Raw genomic sequence first — 26298 nt, 5'->3', positions numbered from 1 at the left:
CTGGCTGGATCTGGTTTTCCCGTTTTGCTGAGCGGTGCCAGTCCGAGTTATTTTCTGTTCATTGCCAGTTCATTCTAGGGCTGTGCAAATAATAGAAATTGTCATAAAATCACGATTTGAGCGTGTGCAATTTCTAAATCGCTTTATAGCACGATTTTCCGTGGCCCTGTCCTCCTGCAGTATACTATCCAATACAATCAGAATGCGACGTGCCTAGCGCGAGAACAGAACAGACTGGCCATATGCCTAACTCCAGGTTCACACACTGTCTGTGATGCACCTTTTTTCCGAGCCCATGTTAACGGATCAGAGCATTCACAGTTCACGCGGTAAAAGGCTAGATATAAAAACGTGCGAAAATAATATCTAGCACATGAGCATCGAGATAGTTGTGAGTGCACAGGACGCAGTTTAAGTGAGAGGAGACATGTTTTAAGTGCACACACTCTCTCTGGGCGAGAGCAGTGTTTATCTGAGCAAGCACGTCTGGTTTTGTGACAGAGCAAAGGAAATCTGCTTGCGAACAGTTAGATTCACGCTCGTGCATTATTTTTATGTGCTTTCGCGTTACAATAACTCGCTGCTGCTTCTGCACCGCATACACATACTTAGTGTTGTCACGGTACCAAAATTTCAGTATTCGGTACCGATACCAGTGAAAATCCACGGTTCTCGGTACCAATTTCGGTACCAAAGCAAAACACAAAAATATGCTAATTAAAAAAAAATAACTTTTTAGCACTAAAAATAAAACCAATGCCATTCTTTATACTTATTTACAATTGTGTTTAAAGTTTTTCTACAAGTTATATAATTATGAACAACAGTAAACAAGTTTCACCCAAATTTAATTTGTCTTTTAATTTATGAAATTTAAACACATTTTATTTTTGGTAAATAAAGGGGATTTGCTATTAAAATTAAAACATGGAAGAAATATTGTGATTTATTTCTTTAAAAAATAAAGTTTTATAAATTTTTTCAACACTAGTAGCAGTATCACATACATTTTACTAAATAATAGTAATATGGGGGGAGTGGTTATGACTTCGAGCTGAGTGCACATCTTTTTGTGAGCTCCTGGCGTTATTCGCTAAAAATCCTTTACATTATCCGTCTTTTTGTTTATACAAGTTTAATTCATCTCACTAACTCTCTAAGGTGAGCTTAGAATCGAAATGCCGAAAATAAAGCACAAATCGGACTCTTCGCCACTGAGGGAACAAGATGACGAGTGGGATGCTAGTAGTGTGGCTAGCTCAACAGGTAACGCTTGCAGCGCTCCCCTAACTGAAGAAATCTGTACCAACACTGGCCAGAATCTAGATGTGATTCAAAAGTTGGATATGATGAGAAGTGACTTTGCTACAAAAATTGATGGCGTTCTTAACGCTATTCATGATGTTAAAAAGGATGTAAGGGACTTCTCGGGGCACATGGATATGGCCGAAGAACGTATTAGCAACGTGGAAGATACAGTTAATACGGAGAAAGGCAAGATGGAGGAGGTAGTTAAGCGTCTGGCGTTTCTTTCTCACAAGCTAGATGACCTTGAAAACCGCTCTCGGAGATCAAACCTAAGACTGGTTAATCTTCCCGAAAAAGTGGAAAATCCTGATGTGGTGGCCTTCTTGGAGAGATGGCTACCTGAGGTGTTGGGCCCAGCGTCCTTCTCCACTCCGCCCGTCATCGAGAGAGCGCACAGATTACCGGGTCGTTCACAACCCGGTCGATCATCTCTTCCAAGAGTGCTGATAGTGAAGTTCTTGAATTTTCAAGATAAAGTCAGAGTGATGCGAGCCGCCAGGATTAAAGGCAAGATCATGTTTGGAGATAACGAGGTCAGATTCTTCCCTGATTTGTCCGCGGAACTTCATCGTCAAAGACGGCGTTTTGACGGGGTTAAACAACGGCTGAGATCCCTGAACGTCAATTATGGAATTGTCTACCCAGCCAAGCTGCGCCTGACAATTGATGGGCAGACCCGTGAATTCGAGGACCCGGTTGATGCTAAAAAGTTTGTACAAGGAATACAAAGTTCAGGTGAAGCGGAGAAAACCTAAAGTGTCTCTTGACAGATTTTGAGTCCTAGCAAGAAGTGACTGAGATTTATATACTTAAATTTTAGTGCAACATTTTTTTTTATTCTCTTCAGCTGGGTAGGCGGATCTCACTTGTATTACTAGTGCATTTCTAGTATGTGGTTGAGGCATCACTGATGTTTTGATTTTATTTTTTTTATTTATTTGATTCCCCATTTAATTGTTTTGGTGTGTTCCTAACGACGCCATATTATGGGGGACGCTTATGTATCTGAAGAGATCGCTAACCTATTTACTAATTTATTATTTATATATTTATATTTTTTGAGTAAAAAGACGCACAAAAAGCCAGGGGATTCACACATTTTTTGATTGTTTTATGGTTTCTTTTATTATTATTTTTTATATAAGCACTTGGTTTGGTTTAACCGTTCCCTTGTTTACATTGGAACGGTGCGGGTACATAACTATATCCCAAGGTGATAAAAGAGGGAGGGGGGGTTGTCAGGCTGTTCAGTTCGGGATAACAGCTAAGGGGGGGTGTTCAGGGCAGTCTGTTGCGCTATTAATTTGTGTTAATGTTTTGTATACTACCTCCTTATTCTGGATTATCTTTTTGTTAATTTACACATCGAGTGACTATTTCCTATATAGACTACTGTTATGCGGAATAATTTTCTTAAGGTGAAATAAATATTCCAGATAAAGAAGCTTAAATTTACTTCTTGGAATGTAAGGGGTATGATTAAAACCGTTAAACTTAAGCAAGTAATGATGAGGATTAAACAGCTTGAATCCTCTATAGTATTCCTTCAGGAGACTCATCTGCTTAAAGATGAGCTCCTAAAGATACAAAGAAGATGGCCAGGCCAGGTTTGGGCTTCTTGTTTTTCTTCTCACTCTAGGGGAGTTATGGTGTTGGTCCATAAATCCGTACCCTTTCAAGTAAATAAGGAAATTAAAGACAGGGCTGGTAGATATTTGATAATACAAGGAACTTATATGAACAAAATTTTTAATTTGGTTAATATTTATGCCCCAAATGAGGATAATCCTGCATTTTTTGAAAATATTTTCTTATTGATTGCCTCACTATCTGGAACAGTTATAGTAGCAGGTGATTTTAATTGCACACTTGACCCTGAACTTGACCGCTCTTCAGGATTAGATAGCTCTCACTCTCAAGGTAGAAAAAAAATCAGACAAGCTATAAAAGATTTGAATTTGTGTGACCCTTGGAGAATATTGAATCCTTTAAAAAGGGAATACTCATGTTTCTCTTCTTTATCTAAAACCTCCTCTCGTATAGATTATTTCTTAATTTCAGTTTCTTTACTACCTGATATTGAAAGTTGTACATATGATAGCGCGGTTTTGTCTGATCATTCTCCCATTTCATTAATTTATATAGAATCTCAAACAAATAAAGGTCCCCCTAGATGGCGCTTACAGCCTAGATGGCTACAGAACTCTGAATTCATCAAATTTGTTGGTGAAAAGATAGACCTGTATTTTACCATAAACACAGATCAAACTTCAGCTGCCATTAGGTGGGAAGCCTTTAAGCCATTTATTAGGGGCCAAATGATTAGTTATACTAGTTCCAAATGTAATAAAGATAAACAAAAGTTGCTTGAATTAGATATTGAAATAAGAGATTTGGAGAAAATAATAAACATAGATAAATCCATACAAAGTAAGCAAAAATTATTAGCCTTAAAAGCTGAATACGAGGAACTTTCCACACGAAAAGCTGAAAATAGTATATTAAGACTAAAACAAACCTTTTATGATCAGGGTGAGAAACCCAGTAAACTACTTGCTTGGCAACTTAAGAAATTAACTTCAGAAAGAGCTATTAATCAAATTAGGAATGGGAGGGGAGAGATCACCACAGATCCGGCTGAGATTAATGCTACATTTGTATCATTTTATAAATCTCTATACCAAGCTGAATTTCCTATAAGCACCTCCACTCAAAATGAATTTTTGGATGGGTTGGATATCCCCTCTATTTCTGTAGAGGACAAGCTTGAACTAGTTTGGGCGCTGGAGTTAGAAGAGGTTTCTATGGCTATTCTTAAAATGAAGGGCGGTAAAGCGGCGGGTCCAGATGGGCTCCCAATTGATATTTATAAACAATTTAAAGATAAACTAATAGGTCCCTTACTAGATATGTATATAGAAGCTTTTAGGCAAGGATGTCTCCCTCCCTCGCTGAGGAGTGCTCTAATCACTCTCATCTTGAAACCCGGAAAGTCGCCAGAAGAATCTGGCTCATATAAGCCAATATCAATTTTAAATACAGATACAAAAATTATTTCTAAAGCTTTGGCAATGAGACTTGAAAAGGTCCTTCTGTTGTTGGTACATTCGGACCAGAATGGCTTTGTTAAGAACCGTCAAGGGTTCCACAATGTTAGAAGGGTGCTCAATCTGGTACATGCTGGGGATGACACCCCTGATACGGCCATCTTGTCGCTCGATGCTCGCTTGAATGGCCATATTTGATGGAGGTGCTTGCGCGATTTGGAAATTATATTAGCTGATTCTACTGCAGAGGTACTTACTAACAACCGTGTCTCGCAACCATTTAATTTAAGTCGCGGATCCCGACAAGGTTCACCACTCTCACCTCTACTCTTTGTTTTATCCATGGAACCACTAGCAATAGCAATTAGAGCACATCCAATAATTTGTGATATTCATTCAGGTGCTTTAGAACATCGTATTGCCTTATATGCTGATGATACTATTGTATTTCTATCAGAGCTTGAAAAATCTATACCTTCCCTTTTAAAGCTTATGGGCCTGTTTGGTGAGTTTTCTGGTTTTAAGGTAAATAAGGATAAGTCATCAATTATGTTCCTAAATGAACAAGAGAGAATAAACCCTAAAGTAGTACACCCCTTTGTTAACGCTGTTAATGGTTTTGAGTATTTAGGAATTAAAATAACCCCCAAAATAAGTTCCCTTAGTTCAGCTAACTATGAACCTTTATTGCTGAAGGTGTCTGAGGAAACTACTAGATGGATGACACTGCCCTTGTCTTTAATCGGAAGAATAAATGTGATTAAGATGAACATATTACCAAGATTTTTATATATCTTTCAGTTGTTACCACTTGCCCCTCCTCCTGCTTTTTTTCAAAAAGTGAATAAGCTTCTTTCTAATTTTATCTGGAGTAATAGGAAGTCTAGGCTTCGACTTTCTCTTTTGTACCTGCCTTTTGACAGGGGAGGGTTACAATTACCAAACTTATTATGGTATTATTGGGCTGCTCAAACGAGGGCTGCAATGTTCTGGTTCTCAAAAGATCCGAATATACCCTGGACACAGGATGAAGAGTTGACCACAAAAGGCATGACACTTGACAGCTTTATATATTCAGCACTCCTTAAGGAACTAAAAAAGAAAACCGACAATCCATTTGTAAAAAATACCATTATGATATGGTATGAAGTTCATAAATTTCTCGGAGAGACCCCAGTGTTGTCTTGTTTTTCTCCAATTTGAGGTAATGAATATTTCAGCCCAGCTAAAAAATGACTTTGGTTTTAAATTATGGTTAAATAAGGGTATTGTTAGATTGATGGATTTATATGAAGATAATATATTAATGTCATTTGACAATCTGGTGTCGAAGTTCGATATACCCCGCAAACATTTTTTTAAATACTTGCAGCTTAGAAGTTTTATTTTTTCGAAATTAAAAAATTCTGTACGACTCCCTTCATTATCCAAATTGGAAACTCTTTCTACACATGACTGTTTCAGTAAAGGGCGAATTACCCAGTTATACAATATACTGGTACAGAATTATAAAGAAAGTACTGAAAACAAAAGGCAAGCATGGATGCAAGATTTAAATAAAGACATTTCATTGGATGAGTGGGGTACAATATGTTTGAAAGCGCAAACCCAAACTATAAACACTAGATTGAGACTCTTGCAATATAATTGGATAATGAGAACTTATATCACTCCTGTGAGACTAAATAAATTTAACCCTAGTATTCCTGACTTATGTTTTAAATGTAAGAAGTTTCAGGGTACATTTTTTCATTGTGTGTGGGAATGTGAGGAGATGCAAATGTTTTGGAGTAAGGTAATTCAGTATATATCTCAATTTACCTCCTCTCCTATTCCTTTAAGCCCTTTAATATGTGTATTGGGTATGTATGAGGATAGTTGCTCTCTGCCCACCAAAGAAAGAAAACTGGTGGATCTGTGTTTGCTACAGGCAAGACGTTCGATTGCCCTTTGTTGGAAAAGTGTTGGCCATCCATCCCTTGGGCTTTGGCTAAAAAACTTAATAGCCAGTTTGGCCCTTGAAAAGCTTACATATGTAATAAAGGGGAAGTCTTTTGAGTTTTATGATATTTGGGAGATATTATTGGAATTTGTTAAAAGAGGTGATCTTGAAGAGGCTATAGATGTGTGAAGTATATATTTAGGAGTGGATACAATATATATATATATATTCTTTGTTGTGTATGTATGTATGTGCGAATGTATATATGTACATATTTATGTATGTGTATGTATATGTATGTATATGTATGTGTATATATGTATATATATATAGATATATATATATGTTTATTAAAAGACTGCCAGGGTTATAGTGGAGTGGGAGGGGTTTGAATAAGGTATGTTTGAATTGAAATGTATGTTTTGTTATATTTGTTTGTTAAATATGCTGTAAAATGCAATAAAAAATATGTATTAAAAAAAAATAATAGTAATATTTCTAGCACAATGCCTTTATGTAAAAATTAACTTTTAGGCCTAATGAATTAGGGGTGAGCGATATGTAAAAAATATATCACGATTTTTTCTGGGGATATCACGATTCACGATTTTTATCCCGATTCTTTTTCAAGTTGGTTTTTTAAGACTATTTTGCAAATTACAAAGGTACAATACAACCAAACTAATGTCCCCATATGAAAAATATACTCTTACCATGTATGTTTAAGAATATTTTAATCAAGTGAAGATTTAATGCAAGTGCTATTCTGCAAAGAAAGAACATTCAACAAGACTTGCATTACAATTACTGTACCATCAAAATGAACATTTAACAAATCTAACAAATCTTAGTTTAACAAGTCTTACAAATCAGATAGCTTATTAGACATAGATCCTCAGCAACACCTTCAAAAATGTAAATGGCTTATTTTTTTTTTTTTACCAAGTTAAATAAAGTTTAAATAAAAATATTAACTGTCAATGCAAGTGCACAGACTTTAGCATAACTCCCAAAATAAACATTGGCTTAGAAAAAAAAATAAACATACAAACTGTAAACAACCTTTTTTACTCTATTAAGTACCATAGATTTTTGTGCAACATGTTTCAAAAACAAAAAAAATTAAATAAAGATACAAAAATATTTCCTGACCTCATTCCTGAGTCTTGTAAACTTAGCAGCTTTGGAACATATACATTTCTGAAGATTACAAAGTATGACAAATCACAATCACAAATTCTTAGAAAGGAAGACCAGCTGATTCACTTTCTCAGGCTTAAGAGATGCCCTTTGGCAGGTGACGATATTGCCACCAGTGCTGAAAAAGCCCTTTCCGAGGGAGCACTTGTGGCTGGAATGCAGAGATACTTTCTAGCAAGCTGGCTAATTCTTGGAAAGTTTGCCTCATGGACTTTCCACCATTCCAGCGGATCCACCTCACTTTCTGCATTTGGCGTGGACAAGTATCCCTTCAATTCTCCTTCTATTGCCTCTTTCACAGATGAGGAAACTGATGTGGTTGCAGATGCACTTGCAACACCTTTTAAAAAGCTGGAAAGTGATTTCTTTGCTTTCTTGGGTGGTGTCTGATCCTCATCAAGGATTTGTGATGTGGAGGCTGAGGTACTAGATGTGGGCTGCTGATCTGATTTTGGATCCTGTATGTGTATGGTCATCAAAGACTCCAGCTCAGCCACAGCTCTGGTTTGTATTCCCTCTACCTTGTCTTTGGCAATGAATTGTGTTTTGAATCTGGGATCGAAAACCGAAGCCATATCCAGCAGGTCATCAGTGGTGGGGTCCTGATATTTGTCAGTGAGGTAATTGAGAATGGTTGTCTTCATTGTTTTTGTTAGTTCAGTGTCTTCATCATTCAGGCTCATAATGTTGACTTTCAACATGTGAAGCACTGGCTTGACATAAGATACACTCACATAGTCCTCACCTGAGAGTGCATCAGTAAAGTCTCTCAGTGGACTCAGTGCCTTTTTCACAGACTCCATCACGTCAACATCTTGCCATGATGGGACCAAATGCCTTACCTTCTTGTCTGCCTTCAGGACCTGAGAAACCGCCTTTTCCTGGTCAAGCACTCGCTCAATCATGCTGAGCCTCGAACCCCATCGCGTTGGGGACTCAGTGATGAGCTTCTGTTGAGGTAGCTTTAGCTCAGCTTGAGCATTACTTAGTTCCCTCTTTTTCTTCCAGCTGTAAAAATGTATATAAAATGTTTAAATGTATATATAACATTTCATTTACAAAACATTTACTCATACCAGTGCAATTATTTTAGCAAACTAATCTCATGATTTTACTATGTTCAAAGTTCCTAATGTAATTTGCAATGATTTATTATAATAGCTGAATATAATCACTTGAATATCAGAGACCATTATTATTTTTAGTTGCACTTACCGATGGCTAGGTGGAGTCTGTGCCCAAAACATTGCAGACGAGTCCAGCTGTTGAACTCCAAAGCCTTCACCATATTGGCCCCACTATCTGTCGTAATACAGGTCATGTTTGCTTCTTTCAGTCCCCAACATTCAAGCGCGTCCCTAAGACCTTGCGCTATGAGCTCGCCTGTGTGGTCTTGTGGAAAATATGTTGTTTCTAGACACGCACTGCACATCTTCCACTCATGAATAAAGTGAATCGTTAGACTTAAATACGGCTCTGACGTACGGCTAGACCATATATCAGCCATTGTAGCAAAAAACTTTACGATTTGAATTTTATTTTGAATCTTGCTGCGGCACTCTGAATAAAGCTGTGGAATGGCAGTGGAGGAAAAATATTTGCGACTGGGTATTTCGTAACGTGGATCTATGACTTTGAACAGTTTTTTAAAGCCCTCATTTTCCACAGTCTTTATAGGAATCATGTCTTTGGTCAGGTAAAATGTCACGGCATCAGTTACGTCTTTCCAGCGCTTGCTCGTCCTCTCATACGGAGTTCCTTTCTGATATGTTTCTTTCGTTAGAGTTGTTTGTTTAAGCCTTGTTGTTTCTGGCTGCTTGGTTGTACCTGGTGATGTACTCGCGTGGGGTCCTTTTAAAATTAGACTCTCTGCATATTCTTTCGGGGTGCTTTCTCTTGAGGTGGTTAAAAAGGTTAGTTGTGTTGCTATCCGTCGTGCGAATCTTATCATTGCAACATTTGCAAATAACTGTTGTTTGCGCTGTGTCTGTTAGCAAAAATCCGAACCATTTCCATATTACAGAAGTTGCATTTTTTTAGGAACCAACTCCTCCGTGTTTCCCTCCATTGCCACGGACTCCGTCACTTTGAATAATGAAATCTCACTGAATTTACGAGCAACATATACGAGATTGTTAACCTGGCGCCGTCTATCGAACTGCTAAGAATATAATGTGTTGTGCACTATATATGGCGATACAACGATTTTTCTGAAAAAGTGGATCGTGCAGTAATTTTGATCGTCCACGATCAAATATTGTGTTATCGCACAGCCCTATAATGAATTCATATTTGTCATTGTAACTGAACTTAAGACTGGTGGTGATGCTTAAGATATTTTTGGTCATTGAGGGTTTCTGTAAAAAAAATAGTAATAGATCATATTAATTATCATTAAAAGATAATACTACTACTAATTCTACTATCATACTAATGTATATACAATGCACTATGAATTGATGAGCTGCTGGGTTCATGAATATTAATCACGTTGTCTGCGTTCGGTCAAACTGATTTGCTGAAATCAAAACAGGGACGGTACTAGATCAGTGGCAGCCAATGAAATTGCCATTTGCGCATTAGCTCCGCCCACTTCCGGAGAAACCGGTATGTCTTTTGCTTGTTCGAAAATGAATATGAATAATTCTAAATGAACTCCATTATTTTGACAGGAGAAGAAAACAAAGAATAGGTTACATATATCGTGTCGATTCAGCGTGGTAAGACTCTCGCTCTCTCTCTCTTTGCATGTGTGAGAAACAGCGATATCAGTAAAGCGACGGTGAGTCGTGCACCTTCACAAAGAGTTTACAGAGCATCAAACACAGGTGCGCTGTGCGTCCATTGAGATTTACTGAAAAGTTCAGATCGCTTGATGGAGAGAGAACTCTGAAGCTCAGATGCTGAAATTAATGCAAGCGTCATGCGCTTCGGTCTATGTAGTGAACAAACCCGCACGTCTCTGCCATTCATTAATTCACACAGAGACGCGCAGAACACGGATTCATATTTCAAACAACTTTTGCGGCTTAACATTTACAGATACTGGTCCATATGGAGATTTGATTTGATTAATTTATGCTAACTTTGACAAATTCCATGACTGTCCATATTAAAATGTAAGTTTCATTTTCATGACTGGATTTTGAGATTCCTTCCTCGTTTTCTGCTTCGCGGAAATCATAGCGCTGAACCGGGTTTGAACGGGACCTCGGTACTACTGCTACTTAAAGAAACCTGGTACCATCACATTTAAATTTTTTTAGTACCGACTTGGTACCGAAGTACCGGGTCTTTTGACAACACTACACATACTGTATACACACTGCAGACAGAGTACGTGTGAACCTGTATAATGTATAACAAATCTATTTCAACACCTGAGGCACCACTACAATCAATGAGCTCGATGAACAATGCATGGCAAAAAAGAAAAATAAAGTCCCTGGACACAGGATTTATTTATATATTTTTTTGCCATAAATCTAGAAATTTTGTTACACCTTTACTATAGTGATTATTTTGACTTATGTCTTTTCTAGAGATGTTACAACTTTTTGATAAAGCTCTAATTGGTTTTCTTTTGGAAATATGTTTCAAATTCATCCTGAATGCATTTATGACTGTAAAGCATATCTGTGTGTGTCAAAATTGTGATTAAAATCGAAATCGCAAAATTTATCAAAGAAATCGCGATAGTTTTTAGGTTTTTTTGTCCATATCGCACAGCCCCAGTTCATTCAATAAATACAGTTAACAATCTAGCTTCTGAGTACTAAGTTATTAACCCAACAATAGCGGGGTCAGTTCATTTTTTGCAGTCGGCCACGCAAACATATGTGTTTGGTTGTGTGGGCTGCGAGTTGAAAAAGGTTGGGAACCACTGGTGTGGAGTATTTCGTGTAAATACAGTAGGTTATGGATTTAGTGAACTTGAACAGATGGGTGAAAACTGAACGGGTGTCAGTATTTCATGCATGTGTTCCAGCATTCCAAATTAAATGCCTATCTGTCATTAATGTCACCCAACAAAAGATGTTAAATAAATGTATACATGTTAAGTAAAACTTACAGTATCTGAAAAATGAGTTTAATTTGTATCTTTATTGTATTTGTCTTATTGTGCTTCTTTATATATATATATATATATATATATATATATTTATATATATATATAAATATATATATATATAAATATATATATATATATATATATATATTAGGGGTGTAACGTTGTGTATTCGTACCGGACCGTTTCGGTACAGGGCTTTCGGTACGGTGCACGTGTGTACCGAATGACCGAATGCAATATTTTGTTTGCGGAACATAGGTACATTTTCGTGTTTCCAAACGAACATATTAAGTGGCGGAAGTCTTCGCGTTCAGCGCAAATCCTGACCTGCAGCTGATTCTAAGGCCGGTGACACACTGGCTGCATGGCGTGGCGTTTCTGCTGTTTGTCAGTTGCGTGACACCTGCTTCGCGTTTTCTGTGTCTTTACACACCAGAATCATGCCTGACGCGGCGCTGGCGTGCTGCTGCTAATGTAGGTGACATAGAGGGAGACCGCAGAGGCTCCGACAGACCAGGATCTTGTCTTTACTACAACAATATCTATACTTCATGTTGAGCATAAATATAAAGCCTACTGATAAAGGACACCATCAACAGTATTGACGGCAAAATAGACTATGTTTGACAGGTGCAATATGCCAGTGTGTCACCGGCCTAAGGTTTTCAAAAGGCATCACGAGAGTGTGAACATCACCACAACTAGGAAAAAAACGATTGTAATTCAAACGCAGTTCACATCGGCATTTAAACAGACCTTTGCTCTTAATTCCGATCGGGCCAACGCAATAACGAAATCTGAGCAGGTCTAAAAACTGAAACTGTTGATGCAGCAACTTTACACTTTGGAAAAGATATATATATTTTTAAATATGAGCAGGCCTACAAGCTGGGATTGGTAATGCTGCACTGTAATCATAGTTATTTATTTATATTTTTCATTATATTTTATTATTTGATATTGGTTTGAGACTGAGCGTATTTTATTTAGTGGAGAACTTTGCAGCAATATTTTATTTCTTATTCTTTTTTTATTTTATATATATTTTATTAAAAAGTATAAAAAAAAAATACAAATTGTAAACAAATTGTTAAAAAAAGTTTATAGTAATAAACAACCTGCAGTTTAATGTTTGCATTTCTTTCCCTTACTGTACCGAAAATGAACCGAACCGTGACTTTAAAACTGAGGTACGTACCGAACCGTGATTTTTGCGTACCGTTACACCCCTTATATATATATATATATATATATATATATATATATATATATATATATATATATATATATATATATATATATATATATACACACACACACACACACACACACACACACACACACACACACACACACACACACACACACACACACACACACACACACAGTATATATACAGTACAGACCAAAGTTTGGACACACCTTCTCATTCAAAGAGTTTTCTTTATTTTCATGACTATGAAAATTGTAGATTCACACTGAAGGCATCAAAACTATGAATTAACACATGTGGAATTATATATGGAATTATATAAATAACAAAAAAGTGTGAAACAACTGAAAATATGTCATATTCTAGGTTCTTCAAAGTAGCCACCTTTTGCTTTGATTACTGCTTTGCACACTCTTGGCATTCTCTTGATGAGCTTCAAGAGGTAGTCCCCTGAAATGGTCTTCCAACAGTCTTGAAGGAGTTCCCCGAGAGATGCTTAGCACTTGTTGGCCCTTTTGCCTTCTGTCTGCGGTCCAGCTCACCCCTAAACCATCTCGATTGGGTTCAGGTCCGGTGACTGTGGAGGCCAGGTCATCTGGCGCAGCACCCCATCACTCTCCTTCTTGGTCAAATAGCCCTTGATGCCTTCAGTGTGACTCTACAATTTTCATAGTCATGAAAATAAAGAAAACTCTTTGAATGAGAAGGTGTGTCCAAACTTTTGGTCTGTACTGTATATATATATATATATATATATATATACGACTTTTCGTCATCTAAAACTAGACTTAATCTATGAAAAACTCACATGACTAAAATGTGACTAAGACTATTAAGCATTTTCGTCTCAAGACTAAGACTAAATAAAAATTGCCTGCCAAAATTAACACTGGTGACAGAGTTGCAGCGCTTCTGGAACCAACCCTTCTCACATAGGGTTCCTGTTAAAGGTTTCTCCAGGCTAGATTGGGGATGTCCAACCCAAACCCAAATCCAAAATTGAATTGTTGGTGGCACCTTAGTCTCGCATAGCCAGACCTTCAGACTGATGGCTAAAGGTCTGGAATTCATTTAAGCTTTCATTGATTCAAGGCATGTTCACTTGACTGACATGTAAACAACCAATCACAGTTTGTTTCGTTCAGCGTTATGTTTCGGGGTGAGAAAATGTTGCCACAATAACATACTGGTGTGTAAAACTCCCAGACGTATTTTATAGATTCTATGCCACAGACTTTCAATATTTCACATTCTTTTAAAAATCCAGCGTTTAGATGATTCTTATAAGCGCTTGTAGTCACAGTTGTAAACATGATGGCTTTCTTCTTTTGTCAGGGGGTTTGGCGGGGGTTCCAGGCGGAAAGTTAAAGAACATGACACGCATGTCTCCCGGAAATCCTGTAGAATTCGACCAATCTGATGCCAAATTTTGACCCTCCTGAAGTGTTTCACATATGCGTGTTTTTTACACTATATTTTTGCTCATAAATAATGAATGCAGCCTTGCTGAACTTAGAGACCCTGGTCCTGATGGAACTGCTTTGAAAGCCTGTACTGTATGAAAAACTAAGAGTAATTGCAAATGTTCATGTTGTGATGCGTCTATCTTTTTCTGTTTTTTTATAGAGGACTAATGATGAGAACGGGAACTGTTCTGGGAACAGTATAGAGTTTCCCACCACTAATCTGTATGAGCTGGAGAGCAGAGTGTTCACTGATCACTGGTCCATCCCATACAAGAGAGAGGAATCACTCGGCAAGTGCCTCATCGCCTCCGCCTGCCTGGCCAGACTGGGTGAGTTCTGGTTTTTTATGTACATCATTTAATTTGTGTAGTCTAGAAGGAAACGTCACATCTGAAATGTATTTTCTTCCCTGTAGGCCTGGCTGATGCAGATGAGAACTGTAAGAGGTTCATTGACCGCTGCATGCCTGAAGCCTTCAAAAAGGTTTGTGTGTGTGTGTGTGTTTGGATAAGCAGGCATGTAAACGCATGCACGCTATAAGGTGTTTGTAATAAATTGTTAGAAACGGCGAGGTGTGGTATTTTTAATAACTTGGGTGTTAAATGGTGTTGTAGTTGCTGATGTCCAGTGCGGTGCACAAGTGGGGAACAGAGATTCATGAGGGCATCTACAACATGCTGATGCTGCTGGTGGATCTGGTCGCAGAGAGAGTCAAACAGGATCCGATACCCATTGGCCTTATGGGAGTTCTCACTATGGTACACATACCCTTTTGCTATTACATTAGTACCTGTGGTTGGCTACTACAAAACGCCAGACTAAAAATGGATGATAAAACAACAACAAAATTATATATTTTTATTAATAATATTGCCCTTCTATCTAGGCCTACATAATATTAACATTTACATTTTTACCAGAAATTAACATTTTTAGCAAATTAACATTTTAACAGTTATTGTGGCCACGTAAAGTTATAAACGTTAATATGAGAAGTAAAATACACCAAGACAACCTGAAGTTAAAAAAATTATAGATGTTGTAAAATAAAAAATAAAAAAGTATCTAAGATGGTTCTAGATAAATTAATTTAGTACAAATAAATGTCACTAAATTTTCACCTTTTCAGTTAAATGTTTCATTCAGTTTATATAAAACAAGTAAATTTTTTCATAAAATAATATATGTATAAATTACATTTATTTTTAATACAATACATACATAATACATAAATGTTGTATAATATTTACCTCTGTGTGTGTGTGTATATATATTAGTGGTGGGCCGTTATTGGCGAGACTCTTATCGGGTAAAAAAATATCGCCGTTAATCTATTCTCAAAGTTGGGTTGGGAGCTGGGTCTATACTAAGCAAGCTATGATGACTTTCACCTTGATATTTCATATAACGACTGGCTGAGGCCAGCCTAAAAAGATTGGACAGTTGACGGGCCACTGCTGCGCATCGTCACAAAAGCTTATCCCTTTCACGTGTTTTTAAGCCTTACCGCTTGTAGATTTAAACATTAAAGCATCCAAACACAAGATGCGGAAAAGCTGAACAGAGTAGCTGGTTACTCGCACGCTGTGTTCGGTGCGCACGAGAGAGAGAGCTGCGTATCATGGACAGCGACACTGAACCGAGCTCTCTTCTGCGAAGTTCTCCTCGAAGTCCCTCCTGCACCTGAACGAACAAATACAAGTCGCAGATTGAACAAACAAAAAGATGTGAAAGAGCCCAATTCAGTACTCGCGGTGTTCTGGTGTTCAGGGCTCACGCAGAGAAAGGCGTCTCAAAACACTTGAACATCGAATTTGTTTATTTTTGCTCTTGTGCCGACAAATACATACAAAATGTGTCAAAATATCCACCTTGGAAATTATGCTTGAAAAAACTGTCAGTTATTTCTTAAGTGAAAGTAAAAAGTCGAGGAAAAAAAATGGGATGTGTATTATATTGGATGCGTTCGTTGTCTCTTAAAGTGACCGCACCTTATTTAGCTACTGTCTGCTGTAATGTTAATCCAAGAAAATGAAAATCACTCACTGCTCTTGACTGAATTACTTTGTAGTTTTAACAGTCCAACCAAAAATTATTCAGACACCAGATATAATTTTTGATATATATAGCAAAACTGTAATAATGTGAGAAATGTTGAAGGTGTCTGAATAAATGTAGGTTTGATTGTATATTTCATTTTTACATTGAAGACTATCCAGTGCTATTTTACATTTAATTATTTGGTTTCTGTACCTTCACACCTACAAACTTGAAAAAAACTTAAACATTGTGTAAATAGCACAAATAAATAAAAATAAACGAACATTCAAATTAAACAATTTCAAACAGGGCCTACTGGTACAACCTTCACCGGGTCCCCGCTGACCCCAGCTACGGCCCTGCTCACGCCTGTTTCACACATACTCCGTCTGCAGTGCGTATGCAGTCCGTGTGCGTTACGTATGTGGTGCGATCACTGCACTGCTGCAGACGCAACGCTCCTGGAACACAACAGGAATCCGTTAACATGGATGCGTAAAAAAGTATGTGTGAAACAGGCGTAAGGTTGTTTGCACTTTGTGCAATGTGGAATTAGTTTAGCGCTTTTTCAAGCACTTTGTGATGCATTTTGGAAACAGGAGATGATCCCCTTTTCTAATGCACCACCTAGCTTGATAAACCTCTTCTCAAAGACTTACTGTTTGTCAATTTTATTTGGGTAACACACATATTCTGAATGCCTTCGGCAGAATTCGAATGAGCCATTTTAATCTAGATTAATCTAGATTAATTTCAAGATCACAGTGAGATTAATCTAGATTAAAAAAAATTATCTATGCCCACCTCTATGCCCACCACCACTAATATATATATATATATATATATATATATATAAAAGATATTTTGAAAAGTGTTGGGGAACAAACAGTTGCCGGTAGCCATTGAATTCCATAGTATGTAGGGGAAAACATACTATAAAAGTCAACAGGGACCAACAACTATTAGGCTGCCAAACATTCTATGAAATATGTTCTTTTGTGTTTAACAGAAGAAAGAAACTATACAGGAACTATTTGGAACAGCGTGGCTGAACTATCAACCTTTCGAGAGTTGTGCAATTTTACATCACCAACAAATTCATTGCAAATATATTGTGAATATGGACCTATATCAGGCCATCTTGGGCTAAGCCTGATTCCCTGTACTTTTTGATTGACAGGCTTTTAACCCTGATAACGAGTATCACTTTAAGAATCGTATGAAGGCCTGTCAGAGGAACTGGGCAGAAGTGTTTGGAGAGGACAACATGTTCGCTGTTTCTCCCAGCTCCAACTACCAGAAGGTACTGCAAATACACATGTGTGGGTGCGACAGTTGACTTGACAGTCCTCGCTCTCAGAAAAAACGGTTTTGTAGATTCCAGCACTCTTGTTTTCAGCAAAATAGTAGTACAGCGTTACCACCCGATTTGTATGTAATGCTGAAAATAATGTGTTTTTTAAACCTTAAACCATGTTAACATATTGCATTACACCAAATAATGTAATAATTTAAAATAATTTTTAGAATCGTCATATGTCCCCTTTAACTGCACAGAAATAAGGACTCATTCATGTTTTTTCACCACAAAGTATAGTATATTCTCTTCAAAGAAACAAGTTGCATAAAAGAAAAAAATTCGACATTGCATGAAATTTATGTTCTGTGTTCTGATTGGACCAGGAACCACACGGCTGGTTGGTGGACCTAGTGAATCGGGTAAGAACTTAAGTAACACACACTGATAGAAGAAATTGTATTTTATTGTATTTGTTTTATTAGATAAATGTATGTGGTGTTCGATGAATATGTCTCTGGATTATATCTGCAGTTTGGAGAGATGGGCGGCTTCACAGCAATTCAGTGCAAGCTCCACCAGGAAGAGATAGAGATTGGGGTAAGAATGTGCACTCCGGACGTCTTTTAATGTTACTGATATTTTATACTGTTATTTCTATTTATGGCATATGCTCAAGGCCAATAAAAATGGGAGAGTTACTGTTGGTATTATTATAATAATTCTAATTATTGGCTTATCTGTGTCAGGCCAAATTTTGGTGCATCCCTTGTGGAGTGACTTGATTTTACAATTTACAATGAATACGACAGAATTATATTCAGTTTAGAATCAAGCGGCATAAATTACTGAGCTAAAACGTTGTTTCCCGTAATTGTGATTTCTGTGTCAACACAGATGCGGCTAGTTTATTGCAGATGTAAATCTAAACTCTGCCAATGTTCTGTTATTTTCTCAAATGATTTCTTAACAAACTAATGGATTGGACTAAAACATAATTGTAAAGAAAAAGGAAAAACTTTGAGGGGTAGAAAAGGTTTTCAAATGTAAAAAAATAAAAATAAAAATGCAAAATAATAACCTTTTACCACACCTTAAGTGCAAAAGAGATGTTGGTTGGTTGCACACTCGTTACAGGCTACAAGATACGAGCAGGACAGGCTATCTTTGGGTTGAGAGACATGTAAGCACAGTAATGGAATTGCAGAGAAATTAATGGATAATTCATGGATAATCCATCAGAGCAAGAGAGTAAAGTAGTGGTGTCTGGATGAAGAGAGGCAGTGTGTGTGAGATGCTGAGAGAGAGAGAGAGAGAGGGAGAGAGAGAGCGAGTTGAACGAGGGCAGATTCTATTATAGCATGTGTGCTAAAGAGCATCCTACTCACAGCAGACAGTGAGAAAGAAACGAGAGCAGGGGGATGAGAGAGAACATGAGATTCATATGGCTGGAAAAACAAACGAGCATTCAGGCCAGTTATTCAGATATGCACTAACAGAATTGCTTTTGAACGCTATTTATCATCAAGCCCTTTGATGTAATGTGGTTGTCTGAAAAACATTAAAAATTTAATTAGTGGGATAAAAGCAAAAAAATCCACCATAGCTCTCAAACACCAACTACTGTTTTATAGCGTCAGACGGATGGATAGATAAACACAGAAGGTAGAGAAATAATGGGATGATCAATAAGTTGTCAAACAACCAAGTTGATTGTGAGTCAGTCAATTAATTAGATAAACAAATTTATCTAGATTTATCCAGGTGTTTTTGTCATCTAGATAATCTAGTAAAAATCCTTTAATTTATTTTATTTTTATTTTTTTAAACAGAAATTAGTTAATGCTAATTAAAAACAAATTATTATTATTATTATTTATTTATTTTTTATTTTTTGTCAAACATTTGTCTGTTGTCATGTTTTTGTTTGGTTTTGTGGTTGGTTTTTGTTTTGGTGAGTTTTTTGTTTGATTTGCTTAGATTTTTTTTTTTGGTTTTGTTTTGGGTGTTTTTTTTTTTAGTTTGTTGTTGTTTGTTTGTTTATTTTGCCTAGACTTTTTTTGTTTGTTTGTTTAAAGTTGTTTACCATCAGTGTTGTTTATGTTTGTTTAAGAAAACCAAAAAAAAGTCTAATCTCTAACTCAGAAGTGTCAAAAAAAAAAACACGAAAACAAAAAGACAGACAGATTCTCAGAATGTTTGACGGCTTCATTATTTTTAGCAGATGAGGTGTCCGCTCCTTCTTTACGAGTGTGTAAATGCTCCCCCTTGTTTTGGAGCTGTGAAGCTGCCTTGTTTTTGGTTCTGCCCGCTTGTCTTTTGAAGGTGGGCATTAGTATGATCTGGGTGCCAGGGCTGAGAGACTGAGCTGGCGACAGGGAAAAGATGCTTTGATTTAGGATTTGCATATTAATGGCCTTAACACAGGAACAGGAAGTTGGAGGCGAGCGTAGGGGGAGGAATTCTTTTCAGGGACACATACAACCTGCTGTGGCCACGTAAAGGAAACTCTCCTGGTTTATTGCCAGCTATGTTTCAATCTCAAACATAAAGGGATTCCCTGCTACAGTAACAATTTAATTTGTAGTGAGTCAATTAAAGCGAGAAAACAAGAGATGGATGCTGTCTCCTCTCCTCCACTGACTGGACTAATTCATTCACTCTCTCCAGTGGATGAGAAGTCATTTGATGCTGAACAGAGGAGTGATTCATCAGTGCTGGCGTATATCTCTAAAGAGATTTATGCCAGTGGAGAGATGTTCTGTAAATGTTGTCTAAAAATCCCTGATTTTGTTTTTCACTCTTTAATCGGGTGTCTCTGTGGCGCCATTAAAGGAACCGTTTACCTTAAAATGAAAAATCTGTCATCATTTGCTCATGCTCTGATCCTTATGTCTCTCCAAACCTGTATGCTGAATATTTAAAGAATTTTCTCATGGCTCTCTTCCATACAATGGCAGTTGACCCACTCCCGAAAGTTAGTCATACAGGTTTGAAGCCACATGATGGTGAGTAATGATGACAGAATGTAAATTTTTTGTCAAACTGTTCCTTTAAAATAGGCTCATTTTCCAAGTCCCCTAGAGTAAAACGGTTGAGCTTTACCGGTTTCAAATCCATTCAGCTGATCTCGAGGTTTGGCGGTAACACTTTTAACTTAGCTTAGCAAAGATCATTGAATCTGAATCAGACCGTGAGCATCTCGCTCAAAAGTGACCAAAGAGTTTATATATTTTTCCTATTTAAAACTTGACTTTTCTGTAGTTACATCGCGTACTAAGACCGACAAAAAATGAAAAGTTGCGATTTTCTAGGCTGATATGGCTAGGAACTAGGGATGTCCCGATCAGGTTTTTTTGTCCTAGAGTCCGAGTCCGAGTCATTTGATTTTGAGTATCTGCCGATTCCGAGTCCCGATCCGATACTTCTATAATACATAAAAAAAGAATAAAGAAGAGCGAAAAAACAGATCCAGGATGTTCAATAAATTACATTTTGAAATATATTCAAATATAAAACAGCTATTTTAAATAGGCTAGTAAAAATATTTAAAAATCTTACTGTTTTGCTGTACTTTGGATCAAATAAATGCAGGCTTGGTGAATAGAAGGGACTTCTTAAAAAAAATAAAATAAAACCTTAACAAGCTTACCGTTCAAAAACTTCTGACTGGTAGTATAGGCAACTTTATTTTTTCTCTAATTTCTAGCTTTTAATTGGCTTAGAAATCTATAAATGCTAGACAATAACAAATAATAATGATTTGTTTATATACTACAAACACTGTTTATCACATAATAATGCAGAATAGTTTCTATACTGTAATAAATACTATGTCAATCAGCACTGCATTGTTCATACTTTATTTATCACCTGCTGGAGATGACTTGAAGAACAATTTATTGTCGTGATCGTATATTAACGTCTTCGTGTTTGCATAAGTTTCTGTTTTCCTGTGCGCACCACAGCATAGCTGGACGCTTTTGTCCATATTAGGAATATCCTGATATCAGCGCAAGAGCGTGCTCCGGCTTCGAGTAGGAATGAAACACACACTGCATGAGAGTTTAGCGCTATGTGATGTTCATCTCGCTGTATCCTGAGTCCAAAATGAAATATCAGGTCATGCGCAAACTATCATGTCTCTTTGAGTTTGAATCTATATTTATTCACACCAGCTCTTGAAAACAAAGTGATGTCATGCCGCACGCATCGCTGTTTCTGTGTGGAGTCAAAAGGGTCTAACTCTGTGCCACCGCATAACAAAAGATGTGTTACAAATTAATGAGAATATATATATATCCGAGTCCTGATCGGGAGGTAACGTCCGATTCCGATCGAGTCTAAAACCACGCGATCGGGCCCGATTTCCGATCACGTGATCGGATCTGGACATCCCGGAACTATACTCTCATTCTGGCGTAATAATCAAGGAACTTTCCTGCCGTACCATGGCTGCAGCAGGCGCAATAATATAACGCAGTGCCTGAAAATAGGCTACTGTTGGAAGTTAGCTGGGAACTATTTTCAGGAGATCGGCTGAATGGATTTGAAAATGGTAAAACTCAACTGTTTAACTGTAGGGGAGTTGGAAAATTAGCCATTTTCAAAAATAGTGGAGTGTTCCTTTAAGAGTTTGCTTACTCTTTGTTGATGTTTCATGTATCCAGCTTAGAGAAACATTTTGTTTTTAGCTGGGAAAAATGTTATATTTTTTTTATAACAATTTGTTTTTGTGTGCATATGTGTGTTTCCTCAGTGTATATCAGCTCTGGTTCAGCCGCTCGGTGTATGTGCAGAATACCTCAACTCAAGCCTGGTGCAGGTGAGTGTTTCCGCGGTCCATCTGTTCACCTTTTGTTAACCTGGATGAAATACTTGATTCTGATTGGTTGGAAGTTATGTAGTCAAGTCGCTAATTATGTTGACAAGTTTATCATTTTGTATTAATTTTTGTCTAGATGAACTAGTCAAATTTAGATAAGCTTAAAAAAAAAAAAATTACATTTATTTATATATATATATATTAGTGCTGTCAATCGATTAAAAACTTTAACTAGATTAATCACACATTTTTTATGTGATTAATCGCAATTAATCGCAATAAAAAAAGAAATGTTTTTGTACGTTTTTAATATATTTTTTAATGTAATAATTTCACAGTTAAATTTAAATACTTGTTTAAATGGCATCTTTTTATGAATGAAGGCCAGTATTACTGATATTAATACAGCTACTGATTTTTTTTTTTTTACATTTATTATCAGGCTTCAAAAATATAACAGTTTTTAATTTAAGTAAACTTAAAACAATGCTAACATAAACCCATAATAAATGTCATGTTTACTCCTGCCCTTCCTGTCTTAACAGTTAGGAAATATACAGAAATTTAATAAAGTTATCAAAGTTATATGCAGTCTGCACTGCATAAACTATAAATTAAATAGTTAATCCTTATTAAAGCTACAAAAGTTATTTAGTCAAGAGCAGCGAGTCATTTTCTCTGTTCCCTTTGTTCTTTAACTTTACTGACAGGAAGCTTTATTGGCTGCTGTCCCTTTAAGAGCAGACAGACACGCGGATCTCACCGTTTATATACTGTCTATGGATCTCCCCTCATTCTCTCACAACTCTTTTTGTTCATTTTAGACTTTATATAAATCATTTAAGATTGCTCTTATGAGGATAATCGACAAAACTGGCACTTTGGGATGTTTATTGTTAGTTCAAGCGCTTAAGAGAACTGGATTCTGGCGCCCTGTCTATGCATTGTGTGTGTGTGTGTGTGTGTGTGTGTGTGTGTGTGTGTGTACGTGTGTATGTGTCACATAAGGGCATTCACAGACAGCGCATTCTCTTTTGTCTTGCCGCGCTTGAAATGTTTAAAAGCATTTAAATGAATAAGAGCGTGATCATATAATGTAAAGCTAGCCAACGGATGGCAGAAAATACGGATGCTGCGTTAATTGCGTTAAATATTTTGACACGTTAAACCAGACAAAAATTAATTGCATGCGTTAACGCGTTAACGTTGACAGCACTAATATATATATATTTAACTACCCTCTCAGAAATATGTCTAGTCTGGTATGAGAGATAGACAGATATATTATTTTCACTTTATAAATCATCAAATCAACAAATAGATATTTTGCGTCTATTTTTCTACTTATTTGGAAAGTAACGTGTTAACATCAGCTTAACTATGGGCTCTTGATCACCCTGTCTGGGTTTACTTTGGACTAACGACCAGCTGACATTATTCAATGCTTTCCTGTTACATGTAGTTGAACCTTAGATATTTGGTTTATATAATCAGATTTACCTGGTAAAAGACATTGATATGTGATATTGACTCATAAAGAATACATTTTAATCAACGTGTTTTTGAACAATAGTAACCAGAGAAATTTCAAGGGCATTCTGCAATGTGAGCTTCAGCTTGAACTGGTTGGTTTTGTTGTATTTTGTAGCCCATGCTGGACCCAGTCATCCATAAGATGATAACATATGTGCAGAACCTGGAGGAGAAAGACCTGAAAGACAAGGTAAGGCACCTGCATGCATTCCGTCTTTCATTTTGGTGAGGTAGTGTTAGTTTCATAACTTTAGAGCTGAACTTTGTATTTAGTGTAAATGTTGACATATATTTAATGGAAATATTTAAATATAAGGTTTTAAAATAAAATAGCAAACCTGTTTTATAAAATATATTTTCACACACAAACCATTTTGTACCCTCATAAATAAAAAAAGTGTTGTTTTTCAGAGAGAAACAAAAAATTACATAATCCTCAGGGTGACAATTAATTACAAAATGTAGTGTTGTTAATGTGCATTGATTATGCATTTTTCATCTGGATTGAGTACCATGTTTTAAATGATTAAAATGTCATTCTGTTTTAAATTTTGGTAACGTTTGAGAGACTTTAACTCACCCTTGTTGTTTTTATGTATGTCTCTTTCTCTCTAAAGCGTTTGGTGAGTATTCCAGAGCTCTTGTCGGCCATTAAGCTTCTGTGCATGCGTTTCCAGCGGGAGCTGGTGAACGTGGTGGATGACCTTCGGCTGGACATCCTTCTTCGAATGCTCAAGACGCCCCACTTCAGTGCCAAGATGAACTCCCTCAAAGAGGTTCAAATTCGTTTCCACATGTTAGTGCTCTGGAGCTTAAAGTTCACGCCTAAGTTCTTCCCTTATGTTGATGGCTTTGTGCTCTGATAGGTCACGAAACTCATTGAGGAAAGCACAGTTTCCAAGACTGTGAAGAACGCCATTGACACAGACCGACTCCTGGACTGGCTTGTAGAAAACTCAGTACTGTCAATAGCTTTGGAAGGTAAGACAGGCTCTGATTCAGTTTAACATATAAACATTCAATTTCATATCAAACACATATTGGACCTGTAAGAACATCTGCTTTCATATAGGTTTACCAACAGGCCATACATGGGAAATAATACAAAAAACTGAATTTTTTGCTGTTTTTGATCATGAAAATAAATGTACTTCTGCACCCTAACTCAAGTTACTAATATATGCCGTTATTTCCTTGTGAAATGTCGAGAGCGCATTATTATAGCGAAAGTACATTAATATAATGCGCGAGTGCGAATCTCTCTGCTCGTGCGCGGAATATAATGTGCGGAGTGCGAATCTCTCTGCTTGTGCGCGGAATATAATGTGCGGAGTGCGAATCTCTCTGCTCGCGCATGGAATATAATGTGCGGAGTGCGAATCTCTCTGCTCGCGCATGGAATATAATGTGCGGAGTGCGAATCTCTGTGCTCGTGCGTGGAATATAATGTGCGGAGTGCGAATCTCTCTGCTCGTGCGCGGAATATAATGTGCGGAGTGCGAATCTCTCTGCTCGTGCGCGGAATATAATGTGCGGAGTGCGAATCTCTGTGCTCGTGCGTGGAATATAATGTGCGGAGTGCGAATCTCTCTGCTCGTGCGCGGAATATAATGTGCGGAGTGCGAATCTCTGTGCTCGTGCGTGGAATATAATGTGCGGAGTGCGAATCTCTCTGCTCGTGCGCGGAATATAATGTGCGGAGTGCGAATCTCTCTGCTCGTGCGCGGAATATAATGTGCGGAGTGCGAATCTCTCTGCTCGTGCGCGGAATATAATGTGCGGAGTGCGAATCTCTCTGCTCGTGCGCGGAATATAATGTGCGGAGTGCGAATCTCTGTGCCCGCACTCTCAGATAAGACTTGCTCTTGTAAGAATTTTCAAGAGTGTTCAATTTTTTAAGAGTGTTCAGTGCAATCGCGAATCTCTCCTCTTCGCTTAAAGTAAGCGTGTATGTGCTTAGACTGTGTCCCGCGCATTCTCGCATGGCCAAGTACTCTTCTCTTCGATTTCTTTCTCTTTGCTCTTGACATAAACGCTGAAAACGCGACATCGTACATGGAATCTTATTGATATTGAACCGCACATGGAACACATGGAATAAGTTCACTGAAGTTCAATCAAGACTATACATTTTACATATTTAAAATCAAAACAAATAAAACTGGTAGAACATGCAGAAGCTTAGAAATCTGCTTTTCTATTAAAATATTTATTGTGTTTAAAAATATGTCTGGAAAAGTGCAAAGAATTCAAAAGAACTCTTACTGTAAAGAGTAGTTTAAAAGCTCAATTAACAGTCTGGTTTCTTCAAATTTCACTTAGGATTAATATCTGCCTTTAAACTTGAAAGAAATA

At 37.2% G+C, this 26298-nt stretch overlaps 1 protein-coding gene across 2 annotated transcripts in view; it reads left to right on the top strand.

The window, feature by feature from the left end:
- Positions 1-26298, top strand: part of LOC132106968 (ubiquitin carboxyl-terminal hydrolase 24-like) — a 78696-nt gene that overhangs the window by 14377 nt on the left and 38021 nt on the right. For both annotated transcript variants that reach the window (XM_059513088.1, XM_059513086.1), the window contains exons 2-11: positions 14409-14577; positions 14664-14731; positions 14863-15006; positions 17469-17591; positions 17972-18007; positions 18120-18185; positions 22345-22410; positions 24059-24133; positions 24561-24719; positions 24810-24924. In XM_059513088.1, the coding sequence (XP_059369071.1) occupies positions 14409-14577; positions 14664-14731; positions 14863-15006; positions 17469-17591; positions 17972-18007; positions 18120-18185; positions 22345-22410; positions 24059-24133; positions 24561-24719; positions 24810-24924 (1021 nt within the window). The remainder of the gene's footprint in view (positions 1-14408; positions 14578-14663; positions 14732-14862; positions 15007-17468; positions 17592-17971; positions 18008-18119; positions 18186-22344; positions 22411-24058; positions 24134-24560; positions 24720-24809; positions 24925-26298) is intronic.

The sequence above is a fragment of the Carassius carassius genome, chromosome 27, assembly GCF_963082965.1.
Source record: "Carassius carassius chromosome 27, fCarCar2.1, whole genome shotgun sequence".
NCBI lineage: Eukaryota > Metazoa > Chordata > Actinopteri > Cypriniformes > Cyprinidae > Carassius > Carassius carassius.
The sequence above is the reverse complement of the archived record's forward strand: the minus strand, read 5'-3'. Positions and strand labels throughout refer to the sequence as shown.